This window comes from Xiphias gladius, chromosome 8, assembly GCF_016859285.1.
Source record: "Xiphias gladius isolate SHS-SW01 ecotype Sanya breed wild chromosome 8, ASM1685928v1, whole genome shotgun sequence".
Classification (NCBI taxonomy): Eukaryota; Metazoa; Chordata; class Actinopteri; order Istiophoriformes; family Xiphiidae; genus Xiphias; species Xiphias gladius.
In genome coordinates, this window is record NC_053407.1 from 9515573 (window position 1) to 9531128 (window position 15556).

The following is a 15556-nucleotide window of genomic DNA, read 5'->3' on the forward strand; positions in this document are numbered from 1 at the left end:
TCTCAGCCTCACAAAGTTGCTAGCTTTGCTTTAAACACCTGCAAACAAAATCTCAACAGTCTTGCAAGGCATGAAGTTTCTTGAATTTTGGACATTTTACTATTATGAAAAGTAAGAGGGTAAACGAGGTTTATTAACATACTAGCAATTTTTTCCCCCATTTTTTAAGTTTTCTTTATGTTCTAACATTTTAAAGACTATACCAGTATATTTTAATGATACATGACCGTAGGGCCTTATACACTTGAAATATAGTGTGCTGTGTAAGGAATGGCAACAGATGGAAAACCATGAGATTCATGAAACGTGTACGACATGATAATGAGTTCCATTTCTTGTCATTCCAGAGGCAGAAAAGGAGTGGAGTGTCATGTTTGCATATTTAATGTATGAACGTATAAAAAGCACCTAATAAAATGCAGAAGTAATAGTTTGAGAAACTCCACTTGGTAGTGTCCAGGCATTATGTGAGATAGGCATTAGAAGAAGCAGTTAGGTTGATGTGACTCTGTATGGGAATATGCTGTCGGTGTGTTGCCTTGGAGAGGTTTTGCTCTTGAAAGCCTGTCGCTGTTGCTGTCCTGAAAATACGCCCAGATAACAACAGTGTGTGACGCTGAACTTCCTCTGCTGCAAGAGGAATGCTGTTTGGGCCTTCTTAATTAAGTAGATGTGGGCTGCTTTCAAACTCTTAATTTAGATTTATAATCCAATTTAATCTAACATCATTTCAGGGAACATAGAGCTGTACGTTAATTAGGAAATGAAGTTAAAATTTACTGAACTTTTACCCATCATTAGTAACATGTGTTAGTTACCATGTACCATGGTAACTAATTGGCAATATGTGATAGTCATGGAAGTTCGCCCTCCCAAAACAAATATTTGGTGTTAAAATGAGAAGGAAAGTAGACCGGAAAGGGTAGGCCAGCACTTTTTTTAAGCGTTCAGTACCTCTGAATTTGACCTGACAGTGGCTGAAACAACAGGCCAGAGCAAACAGTAAGTATTGCCTCGAGGGATCTGCTCCCTCAACTGAAGAAACCTATCTTTTTAAATTCTTTTTCAGGCTTCTGAAAGGGCTCTAGCTAAGAGATTAAAAGATTTGTGTGTTTGAGAGAGACAGAGAAAGAGAAAAATTATATCTGAAAGAGATCTCCTGTCTGACAGATGCTGGTTGGTCAGCTGTTGTTACTGTTGTAATTGGGTTCACATGAGCTGCTGTTGGGACTCATTTCAAACAAAAGGCACAGCAGTATTATGTCTAAAAACTGCTCCTTCCTACTATGATGCCCACCCCACCCCACCCGTACGCTTACTTCCCAGCTCTCTCCCTTTTTTTTTTACCAGACTCTCTCCCCATGCCCCCTCCCCTCTGACTGTTTTTTCATTTTTCTGTTTTGTTTTCCGACTCAGAAGACTACAACCTGAGCCTACAAACTGAAGCGGACATGGCTTCAGAAAAGGAAAGTAATGGTCTTGACAACTATGCATTTGCAGTGAGTATAACTTTTAATTAATTTTCTATAAGAAATGTTTTCATATATTACATTTTCTTGTGACGCTTCTCGCATTAATTGTAAAATGTAAAATACATCATTTTAAATTCTTAGTTAATTATCATATTCCAGCAATCTTACCTATAAGTAATCATATGAAAATCCAGTGATTTACTTTTAAATTGTGTGAATGTGAACACATTTGGATTGTATGTATGTACTTTACACCACACAGAATATCTAGCAAAGTATCATCATGGACACAGATGAATGTACTTGTTTACATTCCAGCTCCTCCATGCTTGAAATCACACTGTTTACTCAGAGAAACTGAAGCAGAAAATGTTTTAAAACAATAACTATTTAAGAAAGAATTCTTTCTTTGAATGTGACAAGAAACATTTAATTATACTAATTACTCATCTGACTGTGGCTGTGACCCTATAATGTCTTGGATTTGGTAAAAAAAAACAAAACAAAATGAATGTCTCATGCAAATCGTTTATTTAATGGCTTCTAGAAAGTCATGAGCTAACATGCATTTGACCAAGTTCCCTATATTAGTAATTGTAAATAAAGGAAAGTTCATGGGCGTCCCAAAGTTGTGCTGGATGAACAAGTGTATAAATGTGATTAGGTATTCTGTTGTTGTTTTCTGTTTAGAGACTTGACCCATATCACAAAAGTACAGATGGCCACAATGCAAAACAGACATTTGCAGCATGTCATCTTTTTATATGTATCTTTTACTGATCTCTGTCAGCCTTTCTATCTTATTGACTGAAGCTTGAAGGACGCTTCTGTGATCTCCCTGACACAAAAAAAGGAGAAGAACTCGATTCCTCCATGGATGGCGACGGCAACAAGCTAGCATATTGTGTAACAGATGTACCTCCTTGGTACCTGTGCATCATTCTAGGCATCCAGGTACGTCAGCAAAGGGCTTTGACAATGAGGCATTTCCTGATTAAGAGCCTATGTACCATAGTTCCTGATGTTGTATAACAATGAAAATAGCATGACCACATTGTCTTGAGAGCTTCCATTTGACGTTTCCTTCACGGCTGGTTAGGCTTGGTGTTATCTACGTAGGCCTGACAGTGAAATTTGCTTCGGATACAGTTAAGGTGGCACTGAGAGTTTGTTTTATGCATTTGGCAGCTGTTGTCACTCAGACTTTCCTCAGAGGTCCTGACTGAGCTATATTTGCCCATCATCATACCATTCTTACAGCATTTATCATGGCTCATTCAAATGTATTGCACAGGCTTTACACTTACTGCAATTACGCATGAATGTCCAGTGTTGCACAAAAACGTAAAGATCAATTTGATGAGATTAGATGATGTCACCTTCTTGTTGATACAGGTTCCCCAAAAGCACATGAAATTTCATGTTATTTTTTCCATATGTACATCAACCATAAAATAATTTATCTCACGATATTTTTCCTGTCTTTGCCCTCTCAGCACTGTTTGACTGCATTTGGAGGTATCATCGCCATCCCATTAATCTTGTCTCAGGGGTTGTGTCTGCAACATGACGGCCTCACACAAAGCCACCTCATCAGTACCATCTTCTTTGTCTCTGGTATTTGCACTCTGTTGCAAGTTACCTTTGGCATTAGGTAAGAAAGAAAAGGAGAGGTAGTTAATGAGCAACAAGATGCTTGTAGGATGCTGGGGTGATAAATGTTTTGGTTAATTAGAGATGGTTGGAGTCAGTGAGATGTCCGTCTCAGGTTAATTTACATTAATTCACTGGATAAGCTTTTTTCATGCTGTGATGGTTTGTGCTTTAACACAGAAATCCAGCAGTACAGCAGGGTGCATTAAAGTGGAATTAACCACTCTGCTCCTTCTGATTAAACAAGCAGAACAGAACAACCTCTCAGACTTAACCTCTTTTGAACTGTGAGGCCTGCCAAAGTCAGTATACCGCCTTAACCATGAACAATAGAATAATTTACTGTATTAGTGGGTACAGCTTCTATTTAAGGGATTATCAGAGAAGTGAAATATCAAATGGCTGAACTTTCACCTAAAGATGCTTTCAAATGTTATGGTATTTGAGCCATGATTAAGCCATGATTGCTTCAACAGTGTTTTGTGCTATACTCTACCTTGATACTATACCTTAATGTCAAGATATTTAACATTATTTGGTAGTGTTTCTACTGCATGTCCACTCAAGTATGATACGATACAATACGATACGACATGATACGATATCAGCGCCAGAGAAAGTCTTGTGTGAAATGTCAAAACAGAAATTCACATTGAGCATCACCCCTCTCACACAGTGTTTCTAAAGAATCGACAGGATGTAATGGCTGGTTTTATTTTGGAGAACTACAAACTTAAACCATGTTTTGCAGCTCTGAACTTGTACCAAGCTTATGCAGACTCTGGCTGAATATTGGTGTCACAGCAGGATTAGGGAAAGAATTTCCATCTTATTATGTTTGGAATCTAGTTCTTGCTAAATCCACATTCCCATGGCTTAGCACCACTGATGCTTTCTTGTCTCTCCAAATACCTGGAGGTCCGCTGTAAGGAAAACATTTGGTATGTTTAATGGCACTGTTCTGTTGCAGAGAAACTATAAGAAAACAACACTAATTATTTATATCCCTTAGTATGAAAACATTATAAACTCCAATCAAAAGATATTTTCTAGCTGTCTGTTTTTATTATTTCCTTGTGTTTTCCATGTTTTCCAATAAAAAGCTTGTCTTTTGACCATTCTGACTGACTTTGAGAGACAGCTGTGCGTGTTGCACTGGAAATTGTAAGTTCTGCCTCTGCTACAGTCTGCTACATGTGCTGACACTGAAGTGACCAGCATAATGGAGATTATTACATAGCAGATGACTTAACTCACTTAGCCTCTCACACTCGTAGTTTGTCTAATAAGAGAGTTACTCTCTACCTTCACATGATTTAAATTAACCATTTTATCATGTGCAATTGAAAGAAATTGACCCCGATTTTTAGATAATCATAATAGGCTACAGTCAGTCAGCCTAATTTTACTTGTCACCCCAAACTATCTTCCACAGTATTTGATATCTGGTGGATGTATGACCTGCCTAGAAAGGCTCCTGTCCTGACATCATATCTGTCTGGCTCCCTTGTCTTAATTGTCTACCTCCTGATGTATCTTTATCATCTTTATTTCCAGGCTGCCCATTCTCCAAGGTGGCACATTCACATTGTTGGCCCCTTCCATGGCAATGCTGTCCATGCCAGAGTGGACATGCCCTGCTTGGATCCAAAATGCAAGCCTAGTCAACACCACCTCCACAGAATTCATAGACGTGTGGCAGACCCGAATGAGAGCAGTATGTAAACCATCTTTTTTATCTAATCACACCTTAAAGCGTAACTCACTAAACTTGTTGGTATTTTATTCACCTTTAAAGGAAAATCTGACAAAAAAAGTGCCATTTCTGGCTGTTACTAGTCTACCACTACTACATCTCAACTAAATTCGGTAAAATGCATCATCCAGCAAATGTGGAGACCTCAGCAACTTTGTAGACCTCTCTCCAAAATCAGACAACTGAGCTCTGCCACTCCGAAAAAAAGTCGTTCATAGTGATATAAGAGCATACTTCTGAAAGCTGCACAAATTAATATTTTTACATGAACAATGGTTCCAGTTAATGTAAAAGGAAATATGAAATGTGTCGTTTGTAGTGACATATGCACAAAGAACTATCACCCAAATCAGCAGTTCCCCTCTCTACAGAGAGTTTTGATGTTTTTAAGCTCATTGTTTTGGTTTTACTGCCTGCAACTTTAATAGTTTGGATTTCATGAACTTGTTTCAACAGTAATTTTCAGTAATTTTCAGTGAAAAAAGCAACTGTAGGCGACATGCCCAGCACAAAACGGCAGACATACAAATTTAGCAACTAGCTGGTGAGCATAGTAGAGTATCTAGCAGCTGAACAGCTATATTTATTTCTGAGGAATTGGTAAAGACCTAAACAGCAGCTGCTTTGTGTGGACTGGAAGCCGCTTAACCTTGCTAGGAGGCTGCTATTTGTAGCTAATGTTACACAGTGGACAACATTTCTACATTGTAAAGCATTCGTATACAGTATTATTTAATCTGAGGACATACTCAGTAGTTCTCCTGTTGGCATCAGTTGATTGCTTCTCCAAGATGTAGATTTTAGACTCAGCAGGGTGACTGGTTTGAGGTCCATGGTACTTTAGCTGCTTCAAAATGGAGGGCTCCTAGTAGTCAGTGCCAACAGGAATAGGATGGAGTAGGAAGTAGGAAGTAAGTAGGACACATTAAGTATTGATACTGTCCTCCTGTAAAAGACGAGCCCATAGGTTGTCTGTGTAAGCAGCTTATTACAACCTGTGGTTACGTTTTATTGTATTCCTGGGTTTATTTTATTGTTAGTACACTCCTATGAGTCATAACCGAGGGTAGTAACAAGCGTCCCATATGGTCGTTTAAGTTGGAGGACTTGTTGTAACTATTGTAAAGCTTTTTGTTTCTTTGTATATGATGAAAGTAGCTTGCTCTTTAGCAAGCTGACGTGTTAGTCCCCTCTCCCAGTTGGTTTGACATAACAGCATCTTTAGTATTGTAGGCTTCATCAAGGAGATGCTATATACTGATAGAAATGTGTGCAGACTGGGTTTGAGTTTTTTGCATGCAGGGAGTATGTCAACTTTTCTACATGACAGTGTTGAGCTATGAAAAGACTTTAAAAACATGATTTGTAGGTTAGTCCCAAGGAAATCAAATGATGAGTGTATCAAAGTAGCATTTGTATCAGTGCTGGATCCTGTGCTGAGACAAATGCTCATTGTTTTAACAGAGCTTTCAGCTGAACAAAAGAAGACACTGTTCACCTGCTTTGTAATGATAACATTATATGTGCATATTTTCATGCTAGTTTGAATCCTTGCTCCAGATTTTGCAGCCAAGGTGTCCCTTTCCATGTGGTAACAAAATTGTTAAAATGTTAAGATTATCACCTTCATGATAATCTTAACATTTTGTCACCTTTCTTGTGTCTGTCTCTAGCTCCAGGGGTCCATTATGGTGGGCTCACTCTTCCAGGTTTTTGTTGGTTTCTCTGGCCTCATTGGCCTCTTCATGCGCTTCATTGGACCTCTCACCATCGCTCCCACCATCTCTCTCATAGGACTGTCCCTGTTTGACTCAGCTGGCACAAGTGCTGGCAACCACTGGGGCATCTCTGCCATGTGAGTAAAATTCCCAGTGAGAGACTGGGATCATTGTGCTACAGAGTACAAAAAGTGGTAGTCTATTTCAAATCTGCCATTATATTACTTTATAAAATTGATGATAATTAATTTTTTTTTAAATTTCTGATTTTGTAACGAGTAATAGGACCCTTGTTGGTTTTACACAGCAGTAAAAAGAGCTCTTAAATGTAGATCTCTGTAGAAACAGAGTTCATGCCAGTTTAATGCATTTTTCACATTCAAACATGATTATAGGTCATGTTGAATTTGCTGCCACCCCTGCCTAGAGTACTGCCAAGTTTTTAGACTTGAAACCTATATAAAGTTTTAATCTCTTGGCAGGGCAGGAAAACCTATTAAAAGTTCTTGCCAAAGAACCTGCTAAGGTGTTCTACTACAGCTTTAGCAACAAAGAAGTGCAGTCCTACTTATATTGTATTTTACACTCCCCTTCTCACACAGGACCACAGCACTGATCATCCTGTTCTCACAGTATCTCCGTCATATACCTGTGCCTTTTCCTACATACAGCAAGGATAAAAAACTTCACACCTCCCGTGTCTACGTCTTTCAGATTCTCCCTGTATGTATCAAGAAAATTGTCTTTCTTTTTTGCCAGTAATTATCTAGGTTTACAAAATAAATTATGCATGTAGTCTTTCGACCTCTTGACAAGACAAGAAAAGTGATTTTTTTTCTACGTATCCTCAGGTTTTGCTTGGAATCACTTTATCTTGGCTCATCTGTTATATTTTGACAACCTACAATGTACTACCTGCTGAACCAGACCAGTATGGTTATCTGGCTCGCACTGATCTAAAGGGAGATGTTATGAGCCAAGCTCCCTGGTTCATTTTCCCATACCCAGGTAAGAGGCTGCGAGACCATAACCTGAACTATCTTTCTGTTAATAAAAAAGGAAAAAAGTATAACATGCTATATATACTGTGTCATTTTATGTTCCCTTATGTTTGAATTCAAACTTAGGTCAGTGGGGGATGCCGACTGTGAGTCTAGCAGGAGTGGTTGGTATCTTTGCTGGTGTGATTTCCTCCATGATAGAGTCTGTAGGTGATTACCATGCTTGTGCCAGGCTATCTGGGGCTCCACCTCCACCTAAACATGCCATCAACAGGGGTATTGGTATTGAGGGGCTAGGCTGTCTGCTTGCTGCAGCCTGGGGTACAGGCAATGGTACCACCTCATATAGTGAGAATGTTGGAGCCCTTGGTATTACAAAGGTAAGATGAGCCTCTATGTTGATGCGAAGATATTAACTAAAACATGCAACTTTTTAGATAAGATTAGCCTTCTTTTCTTTTGGTGTATATTGATTATAAATTTATCTCTGAGCAAATCTTACTTTTGCTTCTAAAAGCAGACAATTATAAGAGAAGGTATCTCTCTTCCTTTTGCAGGTTGGCAGTCGCATGGTGATAGTAGCAAGTGGAGTGTTGATGGTTGTCATGGGTGTGTTTGGTAAAGTGGGCGCTATATTCACCACTATCCCATCACCTGTGATAGGAGGGATGTTCATGGTTATATTTGGTGTCATCTCTGCAGCAGGGGTTTCTAATCTGCAGGTATACACAAAAAAATCTTAAAAATTTTGGCAAAATTGTTTTTTTTCCATTTACCTAAATATTGGATGAAAATAGTGCTGAATTTTTCTGCTGTGTTTTGTTTCTAGTATGCAGATATGAATTCGTCTCGAAACATCTTCATTTTTGGCTTCTCCATGTTTTCTGGACTGGTCATTCCTAACTGGATATTAAAGAACCCCAAAGCTATCGCTACAGGTGCATGGATAAAGTTTCACTATATAATCTGTATTTCTCAGAAAAAGCACTATACTGTCACTTGAGTATTGGAACAGACGTTTAACTGTTTACATTGAACTGTGTTCAGGTGTGGTAGAACTTGACCAGGTGCTGCAGGTTCTTCTGACAACCAGTATGTTTGTAGGAGGTTTCTTTGGTTTCATACTGGACAACACCATTCCAGGTATTCTTCTATTTTTATTGAATTATTAATGTATTTAATTTATTGGTAGTCTTATGTGTAATGGTTTACGTAATCTACATCCTCTGTCAACTCCCGCCATAATATCCATTAGCATGTGACAGAATGTAAGTGTAATACTTTAATCAGAGATCTAGCAGAAATTTCATTGGTGGAGTCAAAACCAATATTTTACAGGGAAAAAATACTGAAGGGTCACACCTTATTTCAGTGTTGATGGTCATCTTCAGTCAAATGACTGCAAGTGACTGACTGCCGAGTGTCAGTTGGCCATGGTTAATTATTTTATGTTGGTTCGATTATTATAAGTGTAGTTGGAAAGGAACACTATCTGCACACAACATTCCCAAGCTTTATGACAAACAATTAAGCAAGTCAGAAAATATCTTGAAACCAGAGTCAGTGATCTCGTTCCTTCAGTAAGCTGTACTAGTATGGTTTAACACATTTAACATGTGTCCAACAGGATCAAAGCATGAACGGGGCATCCTCGCCTGGAACAAGGCTCATGAGGATGACTCCAGTAACACACTGGAGAGCGGAGAGGTCTACAACCTTCCCTTTGGCATCAGCTCTTACTTGTCCTCTTCCTCCTGGCTCCGTTACATACCATTCTGCCCACCTGGTGTGCCCAGCTCTCTGGATGGATGTGGAGAAGATACTAATTCCCTGGAGCCTAAGCAGCCACTGGGACATCCAGAGGCTGCACAGATAATTAATGGTGTTGCTCTGTGAGTTGTGTACTCACTTCAGCATGCCATTTTGGGGATTTTCCAAAAACAACACCATCAGAGGCAGCTTAGTTTGGACCTTGTGTCCTCTGTTAAAGACAGTGTACTGTATCAACGTGTTGCAAAGTATTTCCCATGACCTCTTGGAGTGACAGTGGCAGATGACATCTTGCATGAGATTGGCTAATATATGGACTTCCATATACAGTATATATATATATAATCTTGAAGAGATTTTTCTGCACAGTAATTTGTATTCACAAAGCCCAACACTGTTGACTATAAACAGTGATTTCTTTGGTTTAAAACCTTGATTTTTTATTATCAGTCTTAGAGTGTGATCACACCCAAGTCCTAGTGAACAAACACTGAAAAGACATGTGAATGTAAGTAAATCCATGAGGTTCAATGCCGCAATCAACATATAGATCCGATGTATAGTTTTATGTATATATACAGTACCTCATGTGTGGATCAACATTTGCTGTAATAGTCAATATTTTAATAATCATTTCATTATCAGTCCATGCACTTTACCTATTTGTGGCAACACTTTCTGACAGGATTTTTCTCTCAGGCTCCTTATAGCCGTCATCATACAGGAGATGCTGTTTCTTCAGTGCACAAACCAGGACTAACCACTGATCTCAATGGATATTTTTTCCAAAAAAAGAGATTTTTTCCTATATGCATATTAAACTATTTAACTTCAACATGGAGCCACTGTGTAGCAGTACCTGTGTCTGTTCAGTTTGTCCCTGTCAGATCCCTTTTGATGACTTTGTACAAGCTGACAAAAGACTCTGCCCAAACGTCTCGTTGTTGTTCGGCAGTGGCATTGACCATCTGCTGGGCAATGTATGCCAAGGTTAGCAAAGTGCGCTCAAAATCATCCTGATGCAGGTGACCAGTATGATATGAAAGTCCAGAGATGAGGCTAAAAATGTCTCTTGGCTTCCTGGGAATGATCTCCTCACAGATGACCTCCAGGTTCCGTGTCTTGCGAAGGGAAGCCAGCTCAGCATCTTTCACTGAAAATTCTCCACTGGCCTCAAAGTGTATGCCAGTCAGTAGGATCTATTTGGTAACATGAAAAGAGGAAATTGTTAGCAGTGATCATTCATTCTTGAGGTTTTGCTGGTTTTACATTTAAAAACACCTGAAAAATGTCAGATTTATAGATATATTTTTCTCACCTCAAACAGTAGATCGACATCATCGAAGGAGTTGTGGAAAGTGGGGTTCACCACAGTTGCCACCCCTCTTTTTATTCTACTTGAAGCTGGAAACAGGGCTATGAGGTAAAGAGATACAGACTATGAGAATGAGGGCTGGCAGAAAAGCAAGGACAAACAGATGCTTTTATTGTCAGATGTTGGATTCCCTGTGTCAAACGAATAACAAACTTAGAACTGTTAGGTACCATGAAATGCAGATTTTAACAGGGTCCTGACGGTCTGGCACATGTGCAACCCAGGTTCATCGGGCCCACACCAACACATACTGCAGTTAGTGTATGATATACACACAGTTCATTTTAAATCCTTCAATCTCTGACCTTACAGATGACTTCTATCTGCAGGAGATGAGGCATGACCTCGAACTTCAAAGGCAGCAGAGGAATCAAAGGCGGAGAAACACATGGATCATACAACAAGCTCCAGAAGATTTCAACATGCAGTGTGTGGACTCAGCTTCTCAGCCTTATTTTCATCGCATTCCTAAAACTCAAAATTCAGACCAGGGTGTTAGCCACAACAGCTCTTGTACAGTCAAAGAAAGCTCACAGGCGAAAACCCTTCCCCTTACTGGATCATGAGGAAGTATAACCATTATGCATTTGTGTAGACATTCCTCACATACTATTTAGTCACATTACTTAAAAGACTAATTACTGTACAGAAACAGCACTTTTCCTTTTGCGTTGGCTCATAACTTATTTCACCCACAAAATATGTCAAGAATTCATGGACAAGTTGATTGCATCGTTTTCTGTTTGTATAAAATGGTAAAGTATGTTGATATTTTTATATAGTAACTGCTAAAACTGTAACTGTGATGATTAGTACGTAGTTCATACTGTATAGAATTAGTATCTAGTGTGGATTTGGGACACAGCTAATGTTCAGAAATGAAGGGATTACCAAAGTTATTAGAATTCATCTTGATGTCTTGAATGTCTGCTCCACATGTCATGTCAGTCTATTCAATAGTGGTTGATACATTTCGCTTAAAACCGCATAGGGCATTAGAGGGAAAGGATCACCAAAGCCAGTAGGAGGATTGATGCTCTGGTGAACATGAATAGCAATTCAAAAGTTGTTGAGATATATTTCAGTCTGAACCAAAGTGGTGGAATCCACCATCCGACATACTGATCCTTAGAGCCAGGCAGCTAGCGTGGCTAAAAGGTAAAGACAGACAGAAAGAAATTCAGGCCAGAAATGGAGTTAAAGCACTGTTTTCACTTTCTGTCCAGTATCTCCACCATTCTTTGCTGGCTGGTTTTATTAAATGCGTGTAAAATGTGGAACTCAGGCAGTTTGCATTGCATATGGTATAAGGGATAAGCGCTAATAAGCAGTGTTGAGTAGTTCAGATTGAGAACAGATTGAGGGAAATCATGAAGAAAATAGGACATCATACAGACATACATGCAGACAGACTGAAAGCTGTCCTGTCATGGAGAAATTGAGACAGTGGTGGAGTGACTGATACGGATAAGGACCAGAGATGCACTTTGATATCTGATGTTGTCAAATTAACCTCAAAACCATTAAACCTGAGCCGTTTTGTCTGAAGTCAAGTCTGGAGTAAAGATGTTGGGACCAGCTCATAAAGTATTTGTTATTCATGCAGCACATCTTTTAACAATTAACAGTCACAAACAAGCTAATTCAAAAGCGAGTGAGATAAAGAAAGTGGATGAGAAGTACGGATGCACACTTAAGAAAGTCCATCACCTGACTGCCATGTCTTTCATTCCTTTCCATCCACTTATTTATGCCAGGCTCAAAAAGTGTAACAAGATGATAATATTTGAATAGGCTTCTGCAGAATCAAATCATCTACGCAAGTCAGTCATAATGTTTAGATAATTATCTCCATTAATCCTGGTTCATCTAAGTTGCCTTTCTTTTTGAGTGAGTAATTTTAATGATAAAATAAAGCTATATTTATGTAAAATATGCTGATGAAATACTTACTGTGTCAATATCTGGCCAACAACATCTAACCATTTCAACAATTTTGCTTACTCTCCAAAGGAATCCAGTTGTGTCTGTTGAAACGCACTTCTTCTTTGCCTTTATTTTGGAGCACACGGTTTGAGCCAGGCTGGAATCACACAGTATTTTATTGATACTGATGGCCCATGATCTGTTGATGTTAGTGGTATTTCCAAAAGGTAAATACTTATGAATATTATGTGCTTTCTGTGCCTAGATCACATGATGATTTAAATCTGTGCCAGATAACTTCACATGCTTGGCAGCTCTATCTGGCAGTGAGAGGTAATTGTTTGGGGAACTTGGACAACTCAGAAATCAGGCAACATTACATCAGTGAACTATACACACAGTATGTCTACCAGCTGAATTTTGTATCAAAGGCTTGACAGAGGCCAAATATGTACTTCTGAAGAATCCAGCTTTTTATAACGAAGTGTTCTTAACTGCTGTTTGGATTTCACTCTTTCATTTTGACTTGGAACCTCCTGTCTATGGTGCCCATAAACAAAACTAGAAATTTTAACCGTCACAGTTGTTGTACCGCAGTTTATCAGTGCATTTTAATTTCAATTTCTCTCTGTAGTGTCTTTTGAGTGATAGGCAGAGCCAAAAACACTTATCAACTCACCAAAGAACTCAAAAGGAATTCCCTGACCAGAGCTGGTCTGAATATCTCAGCAGTGTGTTTTTCCTTCACTAGTTTCTTCTCTCAGATCAGTTTTGGACCCCTGCCATTGTTTTCCTTTCAGAAACAAGTGCGGATGATATCTGAAACTACGGCAGTAGCTAGATTAGAATAAAAATGTAATGTGCTGTTACTTGAAATACATTTAACCCACAAATCACTAAATGGCAATAATTTTCTATGATATTTTTGGTATTGTACTTTGTTCTGTTTAAGATATATGGTGTTATTGTACCCCTTATTACGTATTGACGAAAAGATAGAGCAGAGTTAATGGAGGAGGAATGCTTCTGCTCTGCCCAGTAAAAATAGTAAAAGAAACCAAGATAAGTATGTTTTCATGTCCAATACACATAATAAGGTCATTCTATTGGCAAAACTATGATTGCACAATATTTTTAAAATGTGTTTTCAGGGAAAATTTGATTAAAATATGGGGGAAAATGTAAAAATGAGGATCACTCTTCCCATGGTTTAGTATTACAGTGCAGCTAAACCAAGGAACACTCATTGTTCAGTCCAGATGAAGCGATTCACTTTTCCATGACAAACTAGGAGTTTGAATTTGGATTAAATGTAATTTTATTTAACATTAAGATTTTATATAAGATCTAACAGAGAACAAATATTTGACTAAATTCTCCTGTGGCCAAAAAACGCACTCAACAAAAAAAAAAGTTAAGCTGGGATTAGTCCACCATCAAATTCTTACCCTCAAATAACATTAACATTACTGCTAAATATTCTCCTTGCGCTGTGAAAAAAAAAAAAAAACTTTTTGCCATTCTGCATTTAATATAGACCATCAATTTAAGGCTTACCTTTGGTCCGACATTGTGTGACACCTGCTTGGATGTAGCAGTAGAAAAGACCAACAATGACCATCCTCCAGGGCAGCATGGTGGCCAGGTCGCTCTTACAGTGTTAGTTTCTTGTAACAGTGGCTGGACAGAGGTCTGCTTATGGTCTTCTACTGTTGTGTCTCTCCCTGTTAGAACCCAGGGTGCCCTTTTGTTGCATTTCTTTCTCTCTCTTTACTGTGCATCTACAGCCTCACATAACAGTACATTACGTACACCTTCCTCATCATTTGTGTTCTCTGACTCTTCAGGACTGTGTTCTCTCTCTCCCCCTCCCATCCGCATCTGATCTGTCTGTTGCTCTCATTCTCTCTGTTACTCAGACGACCAGCTGGAAGCACTTTAATACTGTCGGCTGGTTGTCATCAGGTTCAGAGACTCATTTTTACAACAGTCTTCTGCTCTTACCTTTTACTGGCTTTATGTTGATGACACCTTTTTGTCCTTGTCCTATTACTAGCATAATCTTAGTCACTACCAGCTGCAATTTTTCTCTTTCATTTATGTTCTCGTCAATGACTTTGAAAAATCTTTGTCTTCTTCATCTGATGTTTTAATAACATTATATGCCTGTAGCCTTTAGTCAAAACCTCAAATCCACTTCTAATTTGAATGCTCTTCATCAGTTTATCCAATCATATTCCTTTTCAATTTGAATGATTTTATTCTGTAGTTCAGTTTCAACCTGCAAACCATGTAATCATGTACAGCACACAGAGTCATTATTATCTGCCTCAGTTTAGCTATCTGTCACTGCCATTTACAACCTGTTTAGCCTTGGCAGTAGCTTCTCATGTGAAACAGGTTGTGTCCGTCGAACATATTTTTTTGTTGCTGACTTTTGAAACCATCTTGCATCTTTGTGGGCTGAACATTTGAAAGTGAGAGAGATCATGTTTGTTGTCCCTATGGGAGCTGTGTTTATGTATCTATAGGGTCAAAGTTAGTTCTGTTTTTACCAACAGCATGGTCCCTCAGCGGTTGGAGCATATGTGATGATGCCACGATTACAGCTCGGTTGGTTTTCATCAGTAGGACAAATGTGGAAAGTTCGCACTCCATGAACATGAAACCCAGCTGAGGGATTGTTTCTAATTATAAAATGCACGCACCCCGAGTGCTGGGAAAAAAACAACAACAACCAAAAAAAAAAAAAAAAAAAAAATGCAGAAACCACAAAGAAAGACTTTGTTCACTGTCTGGCACCATTCACCTTCTCCACAAGCCTGAGGAACAGTTACCAGAAGTGCAACCATATAAATTTTTTTTTATTTGTTTTAACACTATTT

The 15556-nt window shown here is 38.7% G+C and overlaps 2 protein-coding genes across 2 annotated transcripts; one reads left to right on the top strand and one right to left on the bottom strand.

The window, feature by feature from the left end:
• The first annotated feature begins 1430 nt into the window (after positions 1 to 1430).
• zgc:110789 (Xan_ur_permease domain-containing protein) lies at positions 1431 to 9661 on the top strand. The gene is made up of 12 exons (XM_040133407.1): positions 1431 to 1499; positions 2286 to 2426; positions 2969 to 3126; positions 4683 to 4842; positions 6555 to 6736; positions 7202 to 7322; positions 7451 to 7607; positions 7727 to 7980; positions 8158 to 8322; positions 8430 to 8538; positions 8648 to 8743; positions 9228 to 9661. Exons 1-12 carry the CDS (start codon positions 1452 to 1454, stop codon positions 9494 to 9496), a joined length of 1860 nt encoding a protein of 619 aa, XP_039989341.1. The 5' UTR covers positions 1431 to 1451; the 3' UTR covers positions 9497 to 9661.
• Positions 9662 to 10075: 414 nt separating this feature from the next.
• Positions 10076 to 14310, bottom strand: LOC120793614 (protein FAM180A-like). Its single transcript, XM_040133842.1, has 3 exons — positions 14229 to 14310; positions 10689 to 10786; positions 10076 to 10569 (listed from the first exon to the last, which is right to left on the bottom strand). The coding sequence occupies exons 1-3, from the start codon at positions 14305 to 14307 to the stop codon at positions 10240 to 10242; spliced, it is 507 nt and encodes a 168-aa protein (XP_039989776.1). The 5' UTR covers positions 14308 to 14310; the 3' UTR covers positions 10076 to 10239.
• Positions 14311 to 15556: the final 1246 nt, after the last annotated feature.

Coding starts and splice junctions, on each gene's coding strand:
- zgc:110789 (XM_040133407.1), top strand. CDS start 1,452: ATGGCTTCAGAAAAGGAAAGTAATGGTCTTGACAACTATGCATTTGCA. Junction 3,127..4,682: donor CAAGTTACCTTTGGCATTAG/GTAAGAAAGAAA, acceptor CTTTATTTCCAG/GCTGCCCATTCTCCAAGGTG. Junction 7,323..7,450: donor ACGTCTTTCAGATTCTCCCT/GTATGTATCAAG, acceptor ACGTATCCTCAG/GTTTTGCTTGGAATCACTTT.
- LOC120793614 (XM_040133842.1), bottom strand. CDS start 14,307: ATGCTGCCCTGGAGGATGGTCATTGTTGGTCTTTTCTACTGCTACATC. Junction 10,787..14,228: donor CACACAATGTCGGACCAAAG/GTAAGCCTTAAA, acceptor TTTACCTCATAG/CCCTGTTTCCAGCTTCAAGT. Junction 10,570..10,688: donor ATGTCGATCTACTGTTTGAG/GTGAGAAAAATA, acceptor GTTACCAAATAG/ATCCTACTGACTGGCATACA.